General features: G+C 40.0%; 1 protein-coding gene across 3 annotated transcripts in view; it reads left to right on the top strand.

Annotated features, from left to right (window-relative positions):
• Positions 1 to 22,051, top strand: part of MYRIP (myosin VIIA and Rab interacting protein) — a 246,049-nt gene that overhangs the window by 191,351 nt on the left and 32,647 nt on the right. For all 3 annotated transcript variants that reach the window (XM_074900668.1, XM_074900669.1, XM_074900670.1), the window contains exons 9-10: positions 9,589 to 9,766; positions 14,634 to 15,283. In XM_074900668.1, the coding sequence (XP_074756769.1) occupies positions 9,589 to 9,766; positions 14,634 to 15,283 (828 nt within the window). The remainder of the gene's footprint in view (positions 1 to 9,588; positions 9,767 to 14,633; positions 15,284 to 22,051) is intronic.

Here is a 22,051-nt window from a genome sequence, read left to right on the forward strand (position 1 = left end):
AATATATTATTGATTGTTTAACTGCAGTATTATGGTGGGGTAGTAGCTATAGATATTGCCTTTTCCTTTTTTTCCTCTTAGATTTCTTTGAGATCCCTTGCCCGTGCTAAAAGTAGTGATATAAGTCTGAATATTTCATTTCCCCATCTCATAAAAAGAGATGGATGGCACCATCTGTTTCTCATTACCAATAGGCAAAGCTGTACAGTGTTGGGATAGGAGGAGCTTAGAGTGAAGGGTGGATGCTTCTCTGCTCTCTCAGTCCATTTCCCCCCATATATCACTGCCAGTGAGAGCAAACGATCAAGTGGCATATTGTATCCCATTTAAACACTGATAGAGTGCAGGCATCCTGGTGTGTTCTAAGTGCTGTATTAGTGGTCTTTATTTTACAGCTAAAAGATTGCATATATAAACAGAAGCTCATCCATAATTTATAGTATATAAAACAGCTAGGGCTATAGGGAAAAGGAGGATTTCATTAAATACACATTATGATGCACCTCAGGGGAAGCAGAAATTTACTGGTTAAGCTAATTATAAGGTCCACAGTGTACTGACAGTTGGGTTTTTTTTCTTTTTTTTTTCCTCCTTTGATTTGTTTTAAAGAGAAGGAAGGTTCTACAAGCCTGAGGTCCAACACTGCTTTGGAAATCCTTGCAGGTTTTGCAGGAGTTCTGTACATTTGTAGGTGTGTCTCAAACAAATATTTGAAGAAACCTTTTTAAGAAGGAATCCCATTTAGCAGTCTTACACACAGTGGGAGAACTATTTCAAATGAGAGGCATAACACTGTAGGAAGTTGGTACCAGCTGACATCAGTTCTGACCTGTCAACAGCTCTGTATCAGAAACATCATATATATGTCTAATTAATAAATGTGTCATGTCATAGGGAAGATGGAGCTTTCAGCTTTTATACATGAACTCGGATCAGAACATTGCACAGAGTGTATTGCTGGGACCTACTTCCAATGAGGCAGGTCTGCATTTATCCTGAAGTCCATCAGCTGGATCTTAATGGGGTATTTACTGTTTTGTTTCCTTCCAAAAGAAGCCAACTACAGCACCATCTTCTCTGCACATAACAGGAAAGAATAATACACTTTGAGATGGAAAAGTGCTTGGTACTTTAGAAAATAATGAGTCTTTTTTAGTTAATATTTATTATGAGAAGATCCAACTTTCTCTGAGTATTTTCCAGGTTACAGATCTTACTGTCATCTTCTGACTTGGCAGGTGTAACACTGTAGTCTCACTGCAAAAGTGATCTGAATTTCAGATCAAGACAGCCCTACCCATAGTAATCCGTCTGATTTCCCTCCTTCCACTGCAGCAGAAGGATAGGATACAAATGCTTTTGCAGTTCTGACTCAGCAATTAGTACCACTTTTTAAGGCTTCAGGTGTCTAAACAATCAGTGCAAAGCTAAACATGACATCATTGTCCTATTAAAGTTGTTTGTATAGCTTGAGTTTGTTTGAAATGTGTCTCTAGCAGAAGAGTACTGGTTCTTGGTTTCATAGTACTATTCATGCACTTGACAAACATCCAAGATGACAATTTTGGATGCTAGGTATATGATCATGCAGGACTAAATTCAGCTGAATTGCACTTACTGCTAGCAAACCAAGATAGATTTTAAGGCATAAAAGGGAGTAGGAGAGAGGACAGAGAAGGGTGGTCATTCTATAATGTTATTTTCCAAATAATTTAGGTCATATGTTGTTCTTTCGGCTTTATTTTGTTTTAAAGATGCTAACCTAATACACTGCTCGGTATCACAAAGCTTTAGGGTCTGACTTAAAACCTGTGATGCTCAGAGCCAGGCTGCCTGACACATCTTTATTTTTAGATTAAATCAGGGTGTATATTGTCACAGCGAGAAGCAAATAAACACAGAACATTTAAGGCTTCCTCTGTCAAGTGGGTGTTTGAGTAGGAGATACAGTGATTCTCCCTGATGGGTGAGTGCTCTGCTGAGCACAACTTTGTAGATGAGGGTCGGAACAGGACATGAAAGTTTGTGCAGGGCACTGAGCAACCTAGAAAATAAAGAAAAACGAATAATCATGTTCAGTAAAGTGTATTCTCTTTAGGGGAAAAAAAGTGAGTTTATGTGTGAGGCTGATTAGACTTGATACGAAAATGCCAGCTCACCTCTCTTCCCTATCCTTTTATACAAATGCACTGTCCCAGTGGGGTATGCTAGTGGTGACTTAGAATCATACTGTCCTACACCAGAACCAGGGATCTGGCCTTTTCAGTTGCTCAGCTTTCTCATCTGGAAGTAACATGGTAATACTGTCATCACAGGGTACTAACTGAGCTCTTGGTGCCTTCATATGAAAGGTGTTATGCAGCTGGGAAGCATATCCCCTGTTTGGTATTTGTTGTTTTTTTTAAAGAGGTGTAATAGAGTATTCCAGGTTTGGGAAGAGGGAAGAAGAATGGGCCATGGGGGAGCGTGTGAGGAATACTAACAGCTAAACAAACAGGAGTACCTGCAAAGGCACTTAGATTACAGTTGCATTGATACATCTACTCGCTATTCCTGTCAAAGCACCTAACAGTTGATTTACCCCAAAACTTCTATAGATTTGTTCACATAAATCCATTACATTGATTGAACTATGCTCTTTTGTGCTCCTAGAACTTTCCTAAATTGTTAGACCCATAAGAACAGGATGTTTATACTCGTATTCTGGAACAAATATTTCAATATTCCTTCTTACTAGCTTAGAAATCCCTTGCAACCAAAACAATAGCTTTTTCACATGTGGGACCTGCTTGTTATTGGGAGAGGGGAGAAGTTCCTCAAACACTATGGATTATATTTCTGCATGGTGATGTGTAGAGCTACTTGTATGCTCAGCAGCAATGGGTTTGTTGGGGAACAACCTCCTGTCTCTCTCCCTTGCAACCCATCTCTGGATCCTCAAGGTCTGCTAGTCCAAACTGAACCAAAATAAATGCACACCCATATGTGGCTCTACATATTATTACACACTGTGCAATTCATACTGCTGAAAGACCCATTCCTGATTAACTGAGCATTATTCTTGTACTCCTTTTAAAGGAACAATTCTTTTAAGAGGATTGGCTGCCTGAGAGGCCAGTAGAAGGATGACAAACCATCCAGTGCAGCCAGGCTGTGTCTGTGTTGCTAGTGAAGAACAAACCAGCTTGGGCAGACCCTGGAAGGACGGGTGCTCTAAGGTGTTTGCAGGAGAGGGAGCAGTCATCTTGGCTTTCTCCCAGGCTGCTATTCAAGGATTTGCCCTGATGGCTGGGATATCCTAACCAGGGTTTAGGTCCGGGCATGAAGAAGGGAGTTTTCTTTCAATTGAATGTGAAAACCTCCCATTCATCTGTCTGGTTTTGTCCTTTTTCAGAAGCAGTAGGATTGTTAACAGATCCTTTGCCACATACAAGATTAACTAAGGAACAGATGCTTGAAGCCCTTGGTATTTCACTCCGCAACTAAATGTCTGGACTGCATACATTTGAGTAGAGCGAAAATAACTTCCAGGGATAAATAGACTGTGGCGGAGTGGCACCATTCCCAGGCTCATACTGTCTCCTTCCTGGTGTGGGAGTTTACTTACCGAAGGATGCATTAGCTGTTGATGCTTAAGGGTTGCTACTGTATTTGCTCAGGTGGGTGGGACCTGCTGGTTCTGTCTGTGCATTGATTGTATTCGTAGAGCACGGCTGAGAAGGGAGCGAGAGTTTTTGTTGCACCCAGTGCTAGCAGGCACAGCCGCAGAGTTTGTGGGTGAGGAGGGGGGACGGAGAAAGCTGCTTTTAAGTCATCTGTGTTTCTGCTGTCAGTTCTAAGCTGCTTCCCTGAATAAACAAGGTGGTCCTCAAAGCCCACATTAACAGCTGCCCCACAGGTCAGAGTTTGCACAGCACAGGCCTCTGCTGCCCAGATCCAGAGGTGCCCTCCCTGCCCTCGGCCCTGGTGTTGCGGTCCCAGTGCCTGCAAGGGCTCCTGCCATGGTGAGCCTGCAGCTGCCTTCCCCTTGTGGCACCCAGGGTTCTCAGTCCCTCCTGAAACTAGGAGAGCCCCTGATCTACTCTAAAGTGCAGAATAAATTACGATTTGCTAGTTAAACCAGACCAAAGAAATAGGGTGAAATAGGAGGGAAGTAAGGAGAAAAACATGCATGATCCGGAATATCCTTTGCAGAGTTCAGTCAGTTGCTTTTGGGATCTATTTTAGATTAGCAGTTCATCTTCTCTTTAGAAGAAGGAGGAATTACACATACTCTTTCATCTTTTGAGGAAGAATGTAGAGCAAAATCTTTTTGTTGTCCTTCTAAACAATATGCATACATATAAGAGAGTTATTGAAGGAAAAGAATCCATAGATTATCAACATTAGGCTTCACAAGCATGTTTTATAAAAGGTTGTTCTTGCTTTTAGTTACTTGTTTTTATTTATTCAGTGTTCAGAAGCATGAAGTTGTAAATCGTTATAGACAGAAGATGGAGTTTTTATATTTACTGAGTAACAGGAGACACTGTATGTGATTAATTTTTATTCACTCCTTCCTTCTTTGTCAGAAACAACTTCTTTTTTTCTTTTTTTTCTGGAGGTCAGCAGTGAAACAGGAATGTACATGCAAAAATGATTCCTTTTAGGGCTAGCCCAATACAAGATGAAGGCTGAGTTCTCTCCATCCAGCCATAACTATGCAGCAGAAATCTCCTGAAGAGGGATTTAAAAAAGAGAATAATAACATGTCTGGAATTTCTTTTTGAAACAAACATCTCGCAGTAGATGCCAGTACGCAGGATTTGGTGGGAACTTAGCTAACTGAAGTGTTTGGAAATGCCTGTCAATATATTTTGCAAGCTGCACAGCACCCAGGTATGCAGCTCCTGTCTCTGATAAATGCGTGCAGTGAACATAGCAAATGACCTGTTGGGTTGCAATGCCATCTGCTGATGTACTAATTTATTGCAGAAACTAACAGTTGCAGTGCCTTAGTGTCTAACTGCAAACATAATGTAATTTGTCATAAATAAATCCACCTAAAATAGCACCTGATTGACAGGGTTATTTTGCTGAGGAACCAGAAGTTCTGGTTTGAAAAGGTGCTGGTAGCTTTATCTGGGAGTGAAAGATCTTCTTAACCTCTCATTTCTTTATAAATCAGGACCAAAGCTCCTACATTCCTGCCTCCTTTTAAAAATTGTATTTAGGCTGCTGTATTATTTGGATACTATTCGAAAATAGATTGGATTGGTTATTCTGCCCTGAGATCTTGTTGCTGTCCAAGGCAGTTGGTAAAGATTCAGGGCCACAACTCCTCAATTTGGTCAGTAAATATACCTTGTTCCAATGCGAACTGATCCAAGAGCCTTGCCTCCAGGGCTTCCCTGCATCCCTGCTCAGGGAAACTACATGGAGCACCAGTCGCCAGGTGGGCTTCTCAATCCTGTTCTCTTATGTTCAATGTTTTGTTTCCTGTGCAAATGTCCACAAGGGAAAAATGTCCCGTGTGTATCTACAGATGGGCTGTTATCTCTGTGACAAAGGGAGGCACAAATGCATCACAGTAATGTGTGCTTCTGCTGCCTGCTACAGGCAAGTGTGGTAGTGAAATCAGCAGCATGGGCAGGCACGTACTTAGGTTTGTAGCCCATGCTGTAGTTGTAGGGCTGTTGAGTTAGTGGTGCCAGCTGAGCTGAAGTTGATGCAAATGTGCCAACCGAGATTAGAGCTTTTGCTGTGTAACTTCACACCAAGTAACACTTTCTAGTTTGCTCTTAATTGCAAAAGCAACAAAAGGAAGTCTCAAGTCATTTGCTTTTTAGATAAAGTCATCGGTTACACCGGTAATTGATTGGAGATAAACTTATGGACAAACATTTGCTCTTGTGCTCTGAAAAAAATGGCCAGTTTGTGCCAATGTAGACTGATATGTTCTCATGCCAGGATATGCTTCTCTCCTATTCCTACACCAGGCTTGGCTACTGACACTCCTTTTTTGTATCTTATCAGTACTAACAGTGATTTGAACTGCTATCAGGGATGAATATTTACATTTTCCTTCTCCCCCATACTTGTCTGAGTAAAACACAATTCTACTATCTGTCCTTCCATCCCTATCTAAAACCTACTTTCAGAACAAGAAATAACCTAATTCTCTACTTTTATTTATTATTCTTAACTGGAGCTTATTAGAATGCTGTCACTTCTTGATTATTTAAATCTCCCCAGATACAAGAACTACAGAGAAGTACAAAAGCAGTAATAAAGGGTGCTAGTTTAACAGCCTCTTCAGTAGCATCATTTCATCCTTTTTCAGAATCTGAATACAGGGATGCAGCCAAGCTATTTTATCTTGGCATTACTTCTCTCTCCTTGAGCCTTCTGTGACATTGAACCATTTTCAGTGAGAAGAGGTGCATACTTTTAGCACAGCACTTCAAGACACATTTTATCAAAAATTCACATAAAGTGTAGAAAAAGGATGAGGAAGCCCTCAAGCCAAGCTTTGGAGGTACCAAAAGCTTTTTCCCTTGCTGCATCTGGAGGGATTTTTTCTGGGAATTAGCAGTAATTCCTGCATAATACCAATTTCCTGCTCTCCACAGAGAGTTGGCAGAAACTGTGGAGACCAGTTTCCCTCTGACCTGACCCAAAAGTTTCAGCACAGAATTTAAAAGAAACAGCTTGGTTTAGATAAACTTCTTTGGATGCTTATTTGAGATCCTAGACTGCTATACCCCATGGGAGTGTGTCTACTTTTCTGTGTGTCCTTTTTTTTCAGTGCTTTTTGCCCATCAGGCCCTTCATGATCACCTCCTTTTTAAAATCTTCAAGCTGTTGTGTATCTTCTAGTCCTTCTGAAAGATATATCTGCCCTATCACGTAGACGCACCTGAGCTAGCTTTTAATTGCTCATGCAGTGCTGGTAGCTGTGTTGCTGCAGAAGCATGGGTCTGAGGGCAGGATTGCTGAGCTCCTTCAGGGGGTTTCACAGCCTGTACCAAGTTCTGCGTTGTCAGGGCTAAGCTGCTGGCGCGTCTCAGGTTAGCTGAGAGCGAAGTGCAGACACTGCCATCGCTGTGATGCAGCCTTTACTGTCATGTTTATGAAACAGTGAGTAGGCAGATGAGAAGCTGCCATTTAAACAAAACACCAGAGAAGTTGTCAAACCTACAGATTTTACATAATAAGAAAAAGCATGTTACTTTCACTATCTGAGCTCAGGTTATCAGTAGACAGACTACTTAAGGTTTTCCTGATTATTTTTCTTCTTCTTATGATTCAGTTCTTTAAGTAATAAAGGAAAATAGCTACTAGTGATTAAACTGTAGAATATTCCTTCTGGGTTCTTCAGCATCTCTTACATCTTTGTGTTTGCCATATGTGTGGAAAAAGAATGTGCTCTGAGGGAATATTCTTGGTACTGTGAAAATAGTGACAGCTGCAACAAGTTGCTGCTTTCAGTATGTAACAACTTCAACACAAAGATATCAGAGGATATGGCAGATGTGAACTGGACCTAATTTATTGTAAGAATGGGAAGTACAGTAGTTCTTGCTTTACAATGAAGTGAAGTGAGCCACAGCAGAGTTGAAACTTGTCATAGTTCGGGCTGCAAGTTTGTTTATGTTGTCCATATATCCTGGCAGGATGAAATCAAAGCTAATGAGGAGATTCCTATATCAGAACAGTTTATGTACCTGTCTTTATTGTGTTAAATTATTAACCCTTTTACAGGCTTAAAGAGGATTCAGATGATCTTGATCAGTTGAGGATCTAGTTTGAGTGTTGAAACAGCCTAAATATACACTTGAATATAGCTGTCTTGTGAAAGTGACTCATCTGAAAGATTCCCTCTAATAAAATTATACAGTACTATGAGTTTATTGTTAGTAGTTCATGTCACTGAATTTGAAAGGAGACACTCGAATGCATCATGTTAAGACCTGGGTCTTTGCATGGACAGGATTAACCAAGTTATGCAGTCACTGTGATTACAGAAATTATTTGATTCTGGGGTAGTAACTCTGGCTTTTTCTCCAGCGTTCAGAATCCAAACTAAACCCTGGTGCTTAGTTGTGTTTCTTTTTACTGAATCTGTTATGAAACCACACTGCTGAGCCAAGGATACAGGAAGATTTGCAGTTAATTAAATCTTCTTGCATGGTATACAGGTCCCACACAGGAGCATTTCAGATGGTTGGAGGTACAGCCAGGAAAGTGGTGTAAGTGTTGCTTTCAAGCCAGCAGGACTCCTAGCAATGCTTATGCTGTCCTGGGAGTTAAAGGAACTTGAAAGCAGCTGGAAGTCAGGTTATGCTTTTCTTCATCTGCACCAGTGCAAAGCAGAACTCTGATGCAGGCAAAGACTGGCCCCCTTGAGATTAACATTTTTAGTTAATTATTTGTAATTTAAACATCAGTAAAAATTTACAAAGATTTGAGAGTGCCAACTTGGCCTGCGTAAAGAAGCCAAGCCACTTGAAAGCATATTTCTTAATGAAACCCTGGCATGTACAGGCAGTCTTTTACTGACTCTGTTATGAAGGCCAAGACAGGTTTTGAGTGGTAAAAAGTTATGGGGAAAAAGCTAATTGTCATTTGAAAAAGTGATCTCTTTTGCCATTCAAGTTGCCTAAGCACATATTGTCATCAAAAGCAAAGCTATTAATGAAAAAAAAAAAATAAATGTGCTGCAGCAAAAGTGTCATCCAGATGTTAAATCTTGACTCAAGCTGCTGTAACCTTGTTTCTAGAATTATATATGTGATTTGTTCTGTGAGTTCTCTTGAAATCAGCAGGACACTGCCAGCTTTCACAGATTTTTAAAACTGGACAAATTTAAATGTGACTTCCGTAACTGACCCCAGTGCCCACGTCAAAACTGTCTGATCTATTTATGTAGATCCAAAAGAAAGTGCCATCCCCTCAATAGTAGTCAGGGCTCATTAACAATCACAACAGTTTTCTACCTCATTTTGACTTGAAATGTGACCCTCCTAAAAACAAATAGATGTGCAATTGTAGCCTGTAATGAATTGACTTCATTAGCAAGACTGCATAAAACTGCCCAACATATTGTGTGATATGTATGTCCTAGCAAACAAAAGAACTCTGCTTTAAAATCAGTTGACTTGCACATCTATTTCTGGGGAACAGGCTGTTTGTTTGCTGTATTTTAATTTTTAACTTCTGCAAATTGTTACACCAGATGGCCTGTTGAGCCAACAATAGATCATCATGTCTCACCACAATGGCATCTTTCTGGCTAGCTTGAGTGGAAGCAGTGAGATGTCACTCCTCACTAAGCACATTCCTAACAACATCACCTTAATTATTTCTTTCCATCTGGTCCGTGGTAGTATAAACAATTTCCTGCCTCCTTGCCTAGCATCAGAAATGCACATAAATAAGCAATCTAGTGCTGAAACTATTCTTTTGAACACATTAAATTCCATTTCTGGATGCTAGCAGATCCCACACTTCCATGTGTAACTGAATACTCACATTAATTACAGTAAAGAGTTTGATAATTGAGTATTTCTATTTTTAAAATATGCTCTTTGATTTTTATTCCCACAGCGGTCTCAGTCTGCATTCTCCCTGGCTAGTGAAGATATGCCCAGTAAAGGACTAGACCTTGCATCGTCTGTGACTGAGGCTCTTTGGAGGCAGCAAAAAGGACAATTCAGGAAACAGAAGGAACGCAAGCTCTCTGCGTTACCCAGCTGGAAAAGTGTGGACAGGCTAAATGAAACAAGTAAATATTTCTAGTACGAATATCATTCTTTTTTTTTGGTTCTCACTCACATGTGGAATAAATACAACTTAAAGCAAGGACCCTCTCCAGGAAATTTCTGCTGACCTCTGTTCTTGCAGCAGTCACATGTAAAAATGTTTGTTTGGTGAATTTGAGCATCATTGGGCTGTGTCATTGCTTATCTTACGTTTCCCACACCCCCACCCTCCCCCCCCAAGAAAAGATTCAAAATTTGGGCCTTTGGGTGTTGATTTTGGATTGTTAGGAAACATTAGGCATCTAATTTCGATACATTTCAGAGCTTCTAGGACACAAGAGCGCAAGGGCCCTGCTTTGTCACCTGGCTATCTGTCCTCCAGTTGAAGGAGTCTGCAGCTGCCCATAGTATCCCTTCTGTTGCACAAGTTAACTGTTCATGAGGTTACATGGTGAACCAAACAGTAAAATAATTCACATTTAGGATTCCCCATTGCACCTTTATTTTCAGCCCAGATGAATCCACCAATCTGCTGCTGCTTCCACACAAGTTTGAGAAAGCTATATGAGAAAGAACTTCACAGAGCAGGAGTTGCTCTAGATCTGTCGTCTGTCTCCATGCATTAAGTATTAATGTGAATATGGGTGATGGATGGTGAGCAGCTTCCTAAGTCAGCCCCATTCCTGAATCAGCACCCTGGAATAGAATTCAATTCCCTACTTGGGATGGCCTAAGTACAGACTGTCACTGAAGAAGGTGTTCCTGTTCTTGGAGGGGGAGGATGTCCCATTTCCACTGCCTCTCTTGTTCTGGCTGTAGTGCTCACGAGGCCACACAAGTGCAGCTCCAGGCAAATGCTACAGATGAGTTGGTTAGTTTTCACCCCCACAGCTGCACAAGGGGAAGGGTTGAACTTCTCACTGCAGCCCCTGGTTCCAGGTGATGGGGAACAGCAAAGTTAACGTATCTGCTGCTGTTGTCCTCCCATGACAGAGTCTGCTGCTTCTCTTGTAACAGCTGTAGAGCCCAACTGACCCCTGTAGCAAATTGGCTTATGAAGCTAAATACTCAGAAAACTTCTTTTGTAGGGTGAGTTCACTGGTGCTGTAACTCTCACAGCTGGCTCTCTAGGCGCTGGCAAGTAGAAGCAGCCAAAATATGTGTTTGGGTGTAGTAGGGACCAGGGATGGAGGCTGGCCATCAATTCAATTTGTTTATCTGTAATGCTAGTTGATAAACTGAGAAACTGAAAATTAGACAGTGTTAATCCCCCTCCTCCCCAAAAAAAAGAAAGTGATAGTAAACTAGTATTAAAATATGACTTAACTAAGTATGCATTATTTGTGAGCTGCTCATTCAACACCCTGTCAGAAATGTTGTTCTCCTGGGCATTTTAGTGGAAGGCCTATTTTCAGTAAAGCAGTTAATTGGGTGCTTACATTTAAGAACCCACTTCAATCTCATTGAATTCAACTGTTGAGCAATTTAGTACTTAACAATTGTTTAACCATAAGAGAATGACAGATTGACCCAGATTCCTTTCAGGTGCTCAGAGGATTTGTTCTGCTTTTTTCATCTAAGAACCACATTTGTGATTAAATTGTGGTGCCTATTGTGCTTAAAGTAAATAGCTGGTTGTACTAATATGTGTAAATATGATCTCACCTATGCAGTAGTAAGCAGCTTTGTATGAGGATACAGAAAATGGAAAAAATCTCAACCAAGATTTGGAGCATCACAGAATCACAGAATAATTTGGGTTGAAAAAAACCCTTGGGAACATCGACTCCAACCCTCAGCCCTACTCTACAAAGTTCTCCCCTACACTGTAGCCCCCAACATCTCATCCAAACGACCCTTAAACACCTACAGGGATGGTGACTCCACCCCCTCCCTGGGCAGCCTATTCCACTGTCTGACCACTCTTTCTGGGAAACATTTTTTCCTAATGTCCAGTCTGAACCTCCCCTGTTGGAGTTTAAAGCCATTCCCTCTTGTTCTGTCACTAATGACCTGTGAGAAGAGACCAGCACCAACCTCTCTACAACGTCCTTTCAGGTAGCTGTAGAGAGTGATGATGTCTCCCCTCAGCCCTCTCTTCCTCTAACTGAACAGTCCCAGGTCCATCAATCACTCTTTATAGGATTTGTTCTCCAGGCCCTTCACCATCTTTGTTGCCCTCCTCTGCACTCGCTCCAGCACCTCGAGATCTCTCTCGTATTGAGGTGCCCAAAACTGGACACACAATACTCCAGGTGTGGCCTCACCAGTGCAGAGTACAGGGGGACTGTCACCTCCCTACTTCTGCTGGTCACACTATTTCTAATAGAAGCCAGGATGCCGTTGGGCATGATGCTGGCTCATGTTCAGCTGCTTGTCAATTAGAACTGCCAGATCCTTTTCTTCCAGACAGCTCTCCAGCCACACCTCCCCAAGCCTGTAGCCATGCAGGGGGTAAGTAGTAGTAACGTCAGTGAGCTTTTTAGTCATGTAGCCAAAAAGCAGTTCACAATTCATTTTGATTATAGTTTGCACTGGTTTAAATGATGATTCAAGAGCCAAATCATTAATCTGTGCTTTTTTTTTCCCCCTTTACCAATAGTTTCACAATGAGACTTCTTAAATCTATTTTCATTTTCACATGGGTAAATTATAGCGTATACGCAAAGATTTGTGTGCAAAATCCATACTTTCAAGTAAGTGACTTTGTTTTTGAAAATCAGTAAGGAAGCATCTGACATTACTTGAAGCTGGGATAAAACTGGGTCAACTTTCTGAATATGAAGTTCTCAGTGGCTTTCCTTTTCACCCTACCTACCCTCTAAGATGTAATCAACTATTACCCTGTCCTTTCTTCAGATAACTGAGGATGTTTGACCGATTTTTGTGTGTTGTTGCTAAACAAAATAAGGGCATATGGTTTGGGAGAGAAAAAGCTATGTAGCATTATGTTTGTGTCATGTGGTGCAGCAGAATTCAGTTCCAATTGGAGAGTTATATCTTGCAGAGCTGTTTGCTTTGTTTGAAGGAACAATGCTTTTAAGGAAAGGTCATCTTTCTCTCAAGAGAATCCTATACTTAGATTAGGAGCATAGTTGGAAAAAGTGAACAAGCAGAACTTCTTTATGCTTGATAGCTTATACTGTTTTTTTCTCCAAAATCAGATGTTACAGTAAAGAGGTATTAGTTCTCTCTGTAAACCTCCCTTATATCCTCAGCTGGTCACTGCTACAAGAAAACTACTACTATTTTGTTTTCTTTTTAAGCAGCAGTAAGAATGACTTCAGTGATGCAGTGATGTATTTTCTCAAGTTCTCTGAATTGGCATGACATTTAGGAAGTGAAAACAAGCCAAAAGGACTCAAATGAGTAGCAAATGCAAAAACTGTTCTAAAACTTACATAGCTCCTAAGTTTAATTACCATTTAATTACTGTTTCATTTTTGTGGGGAAGTTTTGGTGGTAGTGCACCACAGACTTTTTTTTTTTTTTTTTAAATTAAGTGCATATTCTTACTGCATACTTACGGTTTTTATGAACAATTCCAAGGAAAAAAATAATCTTGAGCCCCAAATATTTGTAGTCCTGTAATGGAAGATGCTTGACTATCATCTACAACACGATCCACATTTTACTTAATCCATTTTTAAATAGTGATATTCTGTTTACAGTTTTAGAAAACTAATAGTTTATAATAAGTATTTCTACAGTTTTCTGGAAATGGCAAATTTGAACCGATGAAAGGAATCCATAAGGCTGAAAATTTCATACAGTAGGCTGAGATTATTGTGTAAACGCATGGCATTATATCTTTATTCAACTGCTGTAGGAGGTAGAGTCATCAGACATTCACATTTCCCATGAAGGGATTTTTCAAGTTTGATCAGAAATGGAATCTAAATTTAGAAGAAATGCAATTCTTTGAGTTATACAGCACTTTTTGACCATATTTGTGGCTTTTTTTTTCTGTTGGAATTGTGAAACATACTCTGAAGAAGTGTAAGAATACAAGAGCAGCGGTGCTTGGGTCAGACAAAAAGCTCATTTAGTCTAGGATACAAGACCAACCATAAGCAAGAGCCTAGGAAAGACTAGGAGAAAGCAAGTATTTTTCATGCTGTCTCTGAGTAGGCTCTGAACCTCCAGAACTTTCAGCTTAATGACTATCTCAGCTAGAAGTGTTTTTCTGTATTTAGTAAATGTCAGTGGATTTCTCTTCCATGTCCATAGCCAGCTCTGCTTTACCTCAGATTAATTTCTAACATCCATAACACCCTTAGGCAAGAAGCTCCATAGGTCTGGTACCCATTGCATCCTATTTCTTTTTTTTGTTTGTTTTGAACCTTGATTTCTCTAGTTTCACTTGATGTCCTCTAGTAGTTAGATTGGAAGAGAGTCCCCCATCTGTTTTAACATGTACCCTCTCAGTCTTCTCTCTTCCAGAAGGCAGAGCTCTGGATTACTTAATCATTCCCTGAAGGGAAGACGTTTCCAAACCTGGTGCAACCTTTGTTGCTTTTCTCTGATCCTGTTTCCATCTTTCCTTTTCAAGATGAGGGACCAGAGCTGCACACAGAATCAAAGACATTTGCAAAACACAGGATTTATACATGTCTGTGTATTGATGTTCCCTCAGTCTTTCATAATAATTCTTTTAGAAAGAAGCTTTGGTTCAAGTACTCACATTTTAAATAGTCATCACCATGACTTTAAGTAGTGGCTTCTGACTGAAAGGAGTACAGCAGCATGGCTCACAACCTGAGAGTGCTCATGTAGCAGCAGCACTTGCATTTCATTAGTTTTGTTGAACCCTCCAGTTTGTGGCCAAACTGGCAAGTAAAATGAGCCTTTCACACTGTGATCGCAATTGTTCTTGTTTCGTTTTCATAGATCCACCTTCCGTTTTTCAAAGCACTGATGGTAACTGGGTAGCTTTGAAGAATGTCACTTTGCCTCGTCCTCGAATGCTCGCCAAACCAAAGAGTCAAGTATTCGAAGCTTTGGAGAATGAATCCAGCATTGTGTCTGCCTATGACGAGATGGGCTCAGACAGTGAGGATGACTACGACTGGAATGTGGCCTTGAACAAGCTGCATCGGAGACCTCAGCAATTACCAGATGATTTCTATTATACTAATTCCCAGTATGGTACTGAATGGGTTTATGGCAATGATCAGTACCAGACAGTGACCTCCCCTTCCTCTGGGTTATACACCAATACTGAGACACTGTTCTCTGACTCAGAAACCTCTTCAGTAAACTCTTCCCAGGAAGCTAAAGGACCTAGCAAACTTCTCTGGTTACAAAGCAGAACTCAAAGTGAGACACCCAGAATGGAAAAAAAACATTTCCATGGAGAACTGGATGTAAATTTCAATCCACAGGCAACCAGCTTGGAGTATTCAGACAGCAGTGAGACTGAAGAAGTCCGTTACAATTCAGAAAAGAGATCAAGAAGGTGGAGGAAGAATAAAGCAATCTCTGAAGAATTATGTGAAGAAAAAAAATACACAAAAGCCAACAAGATGAATTTAAGTCAGGTAATTGTGTGTGAGTTTACCAAGTGCATTCTCAAAACAAGCTAGGCAAAACTAATTAAGCTATTCTGGCAATAACATGTGAATTGTGAGTGGGAGGTGGAGTATTCTTGCAAGCTTTATCTTTCTCATGGCTCCTAACTGAGAAGAAGCAAAGGTAAAGTGTTACACATACCATGAACAGGCTTTGCCTCGTTCTCAAACATGCCACTTCTATCTGATCAATGACATTGTTAATGCTGTAAAATACAGTGCTCTTAAAAAAAAAAAAAAAAAAAAAAAAAGAAGGTAGGATTTGCCAACAGCTAACAAGTGTTGACTAATCACCTGTTTTGTTGCACTGAGGTTTTTTCAGTTCCTTTGTTCTTGGAAAAAGAAATAACTCATATGCTTGGGAATCTTCTGTGTGCTGTTTGCAAATGTCCTGATAAGGGATAAAGCTAATGACCAGCAGAAATTCCGAAAGGGCTTTCTTTGAAATATGGTGCAAGTGATGTCTGCTTTTAATTGGCCACTTGATTATGAGTTCTGATGTTAAGGGTGAGTGTTTGCAAACTAATTCCATTGAAATTGTTTGTCAATTGATTAAAAAAACCCAAACAAACAAACAAACAAAAAAAAAAAAACCAAGCCCCAAAAAAACCCCAGAATGTAACAGATCAAACTTGGAAAAACTGATCATAGAACTTGAAGATAGTAACATACTCCTCAAATATTTCTTTTAAACAACAAGTGTGGGATAACCAGAAAGCCAAGAAATCTGTTTGGAGTTTGTCCAGGCCTGGGACTGATAGTAGGGATCTGATAAGGGATCCTGTTGTCCCCCAGAACTTTTTTAGCAGTGCAAGCACACTTCTAACTCTAATTACCCAGGTGGTTGAGGATAATACTGACCCCTTGTCCAGTTCCATTTCCAATATTGTACCCCTCTTAAATCCTGGAGCTGCATCATTGCTGCAGCAGAGTAATGGTAAGCCTGAAGCAGGGAGCTAAGTGCTGTCTTCTCCCTATACCTCTGCCTGCAAGCAGCCTGACCCAGTCTTTAAAACCATCAGAGCAATTTTAGGATGCCTGGAATTGTTTTTCTTTGCTTATGCTACTAGCCTGCATTTCCCATAGAAAAACATCAGTACAGCCGATGAGGATTCTAGGATTTCAGCAAGATTTTAATGCTGGGTAAACTATTGATAATTCTGTATCTATTCCATCTGCTTTTAGGTCTGGGTGTTTCGGGTGGTTTGTACTGATTCATTTATACTCATGTCCTCAAAACTTTATAATCTGCAGTTGCTAAAGGGGAGTTCAACATGTATGTTTGATAGTATGCTCTAACAACACGTCAGTGACCATTAATGACTTCTCAGAACATCAGGCAGAATTACGGGGCTTTACAGGGACTGCACAAAGACCGTGTTTTGTACACAGACCTCTGCATTTCCTTTTCTGGCTTTGTGTATTTGTGCACATTCTATGTGTATCTGTATTAATATTGTGCCTTTCTAGTTATTACTGCTCTGCAGAGTATAGAAGATCAGAGCTCACAGGAAAGGTCCTGGAGATATTATAGAATCATGGAATCATTTAGGTTGGAAAAGACCTTTAATATCATCGAGTCCAATCATAAACCTAACACTGCCAAGTCCACCACTAAACTGTGTCCCTAAGTGCCACACATACAAGTCTTTTAAATACCTCCAGGAATGGTGACTCAACCACTTCCTCAGGCAGCCTGTTCCAGTGCTTGATAAACCTTTCAGTGAAGAAATTTTTCATAATATCCAGTCTAAACCTCCCCCCATTCATCTAGTAGATGTCAGAAAGGCAGACTGCTTCCAGACATATGAGACTGCATCCTTCAGCATCTTAGTGTGTGCTTCAAAGTGCAAGCTAGTGCAGAAAATGATTGTTCTTTCCATCTCTCATGAGCTGCTTTGTCACTTAAGTGCTACTTATACCTCTCTGTTGTGCTCAAAGTGCAAGGTTTGGGATTCTGACCCACTCTCCCCTTCATTTTACCCTTTAGGCTAAAAGAGACTGTTCCAGCTCCCCTGCTCCCTCATCCACAGTGGGGCAGGCAGAGCCACACTGCCTCCATATCACACTGTTCTTTTCAAAGCAATGAAACTCTCACTAGGAAGTTTATGTATGGGTGGATTTATATACATGTAGTTTGTGTTTGGATGCACACACACACACCCTGGTGGCTGATTTGACAGTGTCCACATTCGGAGAATGTTAACTCCAGTCTCTGGTACATAAGCACTGCTGGGAGCAAGAATTAACTGGCTACTACAATTTATAGTAACGATTTGCATGGTTGAACAATTCTAGGAAGTAATTCAAATGATCATGAGCATAATGATTATGATTTGAGGTATGAAAATAAATTAGCCAGACATCTTTTATATTGCTTAAAAAAAATGAGATTAAAGGGATGTCAGCGTTTCATATAATCCCCAAAGTAACATACTGATCTTGGTAAAATGATTAAGTCTGCAGCAGAGAGCGCCCTACACACAAACAGTTTCTACATAACAATGGTGTAGGTGCGTGAAGAACTGCAGACAGCATAAACTTAAGGAAGCTTCATTGTGGGGTCTTAAACCAGGCATAGATTTTCATGTGCTAAGATTAAACAGAATTTGCAGAAACCATACAAAACACTCTTCTAAACCATGTTGCATCTAGACATTAGACACCAAACAACTGATCATATGTAAATAGTGATGAAGAAACACTTTTTCCATGCTTTACTGAATTGCAGTAATAACTTTATTTTACTGCATTGTAATAATAAAATGATAGTTTGTTAACCATTATGTTTTCATCAGAATTGTAGAACAGAATTTCAGTTTAGCAGTCTAAAAGTTAGCTTTTGTTTTTTAGTTTTCAGGTAGTGAAGATTGCTTTCTTGTTTGCTGCTCTTTGAGACTCACAGTGAAATGAATAGAGACCCTTTCCTCTCTCCCTGGTCCAAGTCCAGAAAATTGTAAGCAGTTATATTCTTGAACAACCATGGTCATTTCATAACTCACAACTTAATTTCTATTTAAAACCAGGTATTTTTTCAATCAAAATCCAGTATCTAGATTAGGAGAATGCCATGGCATTTTTAAAAAAAAAAAAAAAAAAAAAGTATTTTAGACTCAACACTGGAATACTGACTTTGTGACTTAGAGAGAATTCGTTGTATAAATTCTAGAGCAACTTAAAAAGGGAAGCTTGAGAATGGATATCAAGATGTACTGTATTTGAGAGAGTTTTTTGCCACTTAATGATAGGTAAAAGAACAACCTGGTTTACTGCGTTGCCTGTAGAGATGCTGTAAATGCAGTCATGAAACAATACTTAAAAACTGTCCTGATAAAACCAAGGTGCTACTGTAATAAATTTCTGATAACCTAATTGCTTATGTACCAAGAAGACTTAGATTCCTGTGGAACCTGAACTGGGAAGTGCAACCCTGCTTTTAATGATAATTATTTTTCAAGTTGTAACTTTTTACAATAAATTGCTACTCAAACCACCAATCTCTCTGCTTTCATTATTATTAATAATATTAATAATTGATATTATTAGTAATAATAGTATTGATATATTGGCTTTCATTATGTTTTTGAGAGGAGATGTTACTTAGTGTAGCTTCAATTCCTATATTTGTGATGGGAAGTGGAGCGGCTTAATTGCTTCAAGTGAAGGAAGTGCCCACATTTTAAGTTTGCTTCTTTTGTCAGGAGACCCCACCTGTTAATTACAGCCCTCCTGCCCTGAGCCAGGTAAGGGCTGAGCACTGCTGGACTGCTGTTCCCCACGGGATGGCGCTTGGGATGTATTTATTGAAAACAGCTGCCCTGAAATTACACTAGCTCTCACTGAGAAACTGTCTGGAAACCTCACAATTTGTGTCTCCTAAAAATTGTAGTTTCTGATTTTTGGTTTCCTGTATGAATGGAGCTTTCTCTCAAGAGTTTATAGTATAACATGGATTTGGTTCTGGACCCTCCAAGCCAGTACTTTGCTTGCTTTATTTTGGGGCGCTTTTTTCTGCTTGCTAGGATTACATTGTGTTATCAGCCATTTGCATGCAAAGATTTGGACAGTGTGTATGAGGAAGGATACGTTTCTTAGTTCATTGCCTGCTACAGGACTTATGCTTGCATAGAAACACTTTATTTTCTTCTAGTGAGACTGCGTTTGTGGCTGTGTTAGTCTGCCAGGCCCTCACTGAAACTCTGTTTTCAGATAAAGTGGTAGACTTTTATTCTTGTTAGCAGATATTAGTATTATATGTTGCTGATGGATGCAAATGAGAATTTACACAATGATTTATATGAACACAAAGATGTCATTAAACATACCAGATAGACCCAATGTGTGAACAGTAAAGAATAATGAAGTTTAAGATAGCATCTATGAAATAAATAGTAATAGTACCTTTCAATCTATTTATTATTTTTTATTGTTGTGGTTTCTAATACATTTTAAAATTTTTGTTAATGCATGAAAGGGGTATCATCTCCTCACAAATAGTTTACTGCCACCATCTGAAAAGCTCAATACACAAGCTGAGCAGCCTACCAGTAACAGAAACCACAAAGTGTAGCATTATACGATATCATTACCTCTGTGTGCAAGCAGGAACTAACAGCTCTTGCAAATGTAAATACTCCACCTGCTCATTGTAAGGAAGTTGGAAGGCAGAAAGGTGCATAATAGACATACCTGAATCCAGCTGTAATAAAATCAATACCCTCAAGGTGAGTCCTCTCCCATGAAACAATGTGTATTCATAACACAAATTTAGCTAATGTCGAATAAAACCCTAGGGATGCCAAGGCAGCTCATGACTTTCACCTGTGCTGGCAAATGTAGTAAACACCTCTTTAAATTTCCCAGCCAGTGAGTTAGGAAAATGGTTATATGTGTGAAAGCATAAGCTAGAACTGGGAATGTTTCGCTAATGATGTGACGTGTGGCAGAGGTAGCACAGCAGCTTGCCGCTTCCAAAAGTGGAATATCTCCTTCCTGTCTGTCTTCCGGCCTTCCCTCCACTTGCCTCCAGTGTGGTCCAATGTCTCTCCCTTGTCAGCTCTAGCACACATTTGGACCCCATCACCAAGCCTACCCAACTCGTTACAACTGAGTAAAGGACAGGAAGGTGCACTAGGTTGTTACATTAGCTCACCTTGTTTCATAAAACTATATTCTCAATTTTTGACCCTACTGAAGCTGGGCAACTTCGCAATATTGTCCTGCCAGGCCTTCCTCCAAAATACATGTGTAGTCAGCTACAGTGCTCTACAGGATTTCACTGAGCTTTGGATAGAGTTGGTAGAGATCAACCTAAAAGGTGCTGTCATGTGTGATCCTGGGAAGACTGGTATTTTTTCAGGATCAAGAGGAGTTGTGGTTCTGCTGTTGTCAATATGCATTCTTTAACTGGTGGTGCTTTCTGTGGGGGTATGTGTGTATTGCTACTCCGATGCAGCTGCTAAGCAGCTCCAGCTAAGCAGGTCTATGTAAGAAGCCCTTAGAGGAATCATGCGTGTCTTGCTGCACGATGAAGTCTGTCAGTACTTCATGATACAGCAGTGAGGTGGAAACATGGGAAAACTCATCCCTCTGGACTACCAACTTCCCTCACTGCTCCACTAGATTTTATACACATATTTGTCAGCTTATTTAAACAAGAACAACAGACTTGTCTTTACAAGCTTGATCTGCTCAAATGACTGATAGAATAGGGTTTTCTTCTCTTCCTTGCAGACTTGACCCCAAGGTAAACCTACTCTTCCTGCCTTAGACACTGCTAGAGGAAGCCCACACCCTGGTGCAGACCTGTCAGAGCTCACTAGCAAGTCTTGTAATCCTAAACCACGTTTTGGTAGATGAGAGCAGGTTTTTGGAGGTACCTGTTAACTGAATGGAAGTAACTCAAGAGGGATTTTAGTAATTAGCTTAGACTAGATACGTAATTAGTGAGATGTTTTTCCTCTAAGCTGTATTCTCCTAAAATACAAGTTCACAGTTTAGCTGTGCTTTCTATCCTGTAAATCCCATAAATTATGACTGTTTCTCTCCAGGGTACAAATCGATGAAGTGATTGATTCAGCAACAATTTTCAGATAGTTTTATATTAGTGATATGTATTTTTCATTAGCAGATTGTTGGGCAGGGGTTGTAATGAGTTGTTGAATGACATGCAAGGTATGTCTGAAAAAAATCTATTCTTACAATTTGAGGAAGCACCATTATGATAAATACAGATTTTTAATTAAAAAGATGAAATGTCACCAATCTTCTATAGGTATAGAAAAGCATATCATAACCTATTATAAAGTGGAAACACACTGATTTGAAATCTTGATCTTATTCAGAACAGATTCGAAGTTCATTTGGCAGAAAAGGCTTTTTATTCTGCAAAAGCTGATTGTTTGGGAAAATAATACATTTCAGCAGAAGCCCATGGCTCCCCTTCTATTGTAGCTAGGCATGTACTTTAAAATCTTGATTTTCTAAAAGGGCCTTCTGCATCCTGAAGGGGAGTTATAAAGCAATAATTTAGTTGTGTAATTGATTCAAAGATAACTGCAAGCAAAAATTGTTCAGAAAGCTGTGAAAGTGCTAGACACTACAGAGCAGTTTACTGTATGAGAGATGAGGACTGACATTACAAACTTGATGTGTTAATCCATTAAGAGCAGTTTGAAAGGAAGGGTTTGTGAGGGAGTTGTCAGAGTTAACATTTCCTCTGAGAACTGGAGGTAATTG

This window comes from Athene noctua, chromosome 2, assembly GCF_965140245.1.
Source record: "Athene noctua chromosome 2, bAthNoc1.hap1.1, whole genome shotgun sequence".
In the NCBI taxonomy this organism is placed as follows: Eukaryota; Metazoa; Chordata; class Aves; order Strigiformes; family Strigidae; genus Athene; species Athene noctua.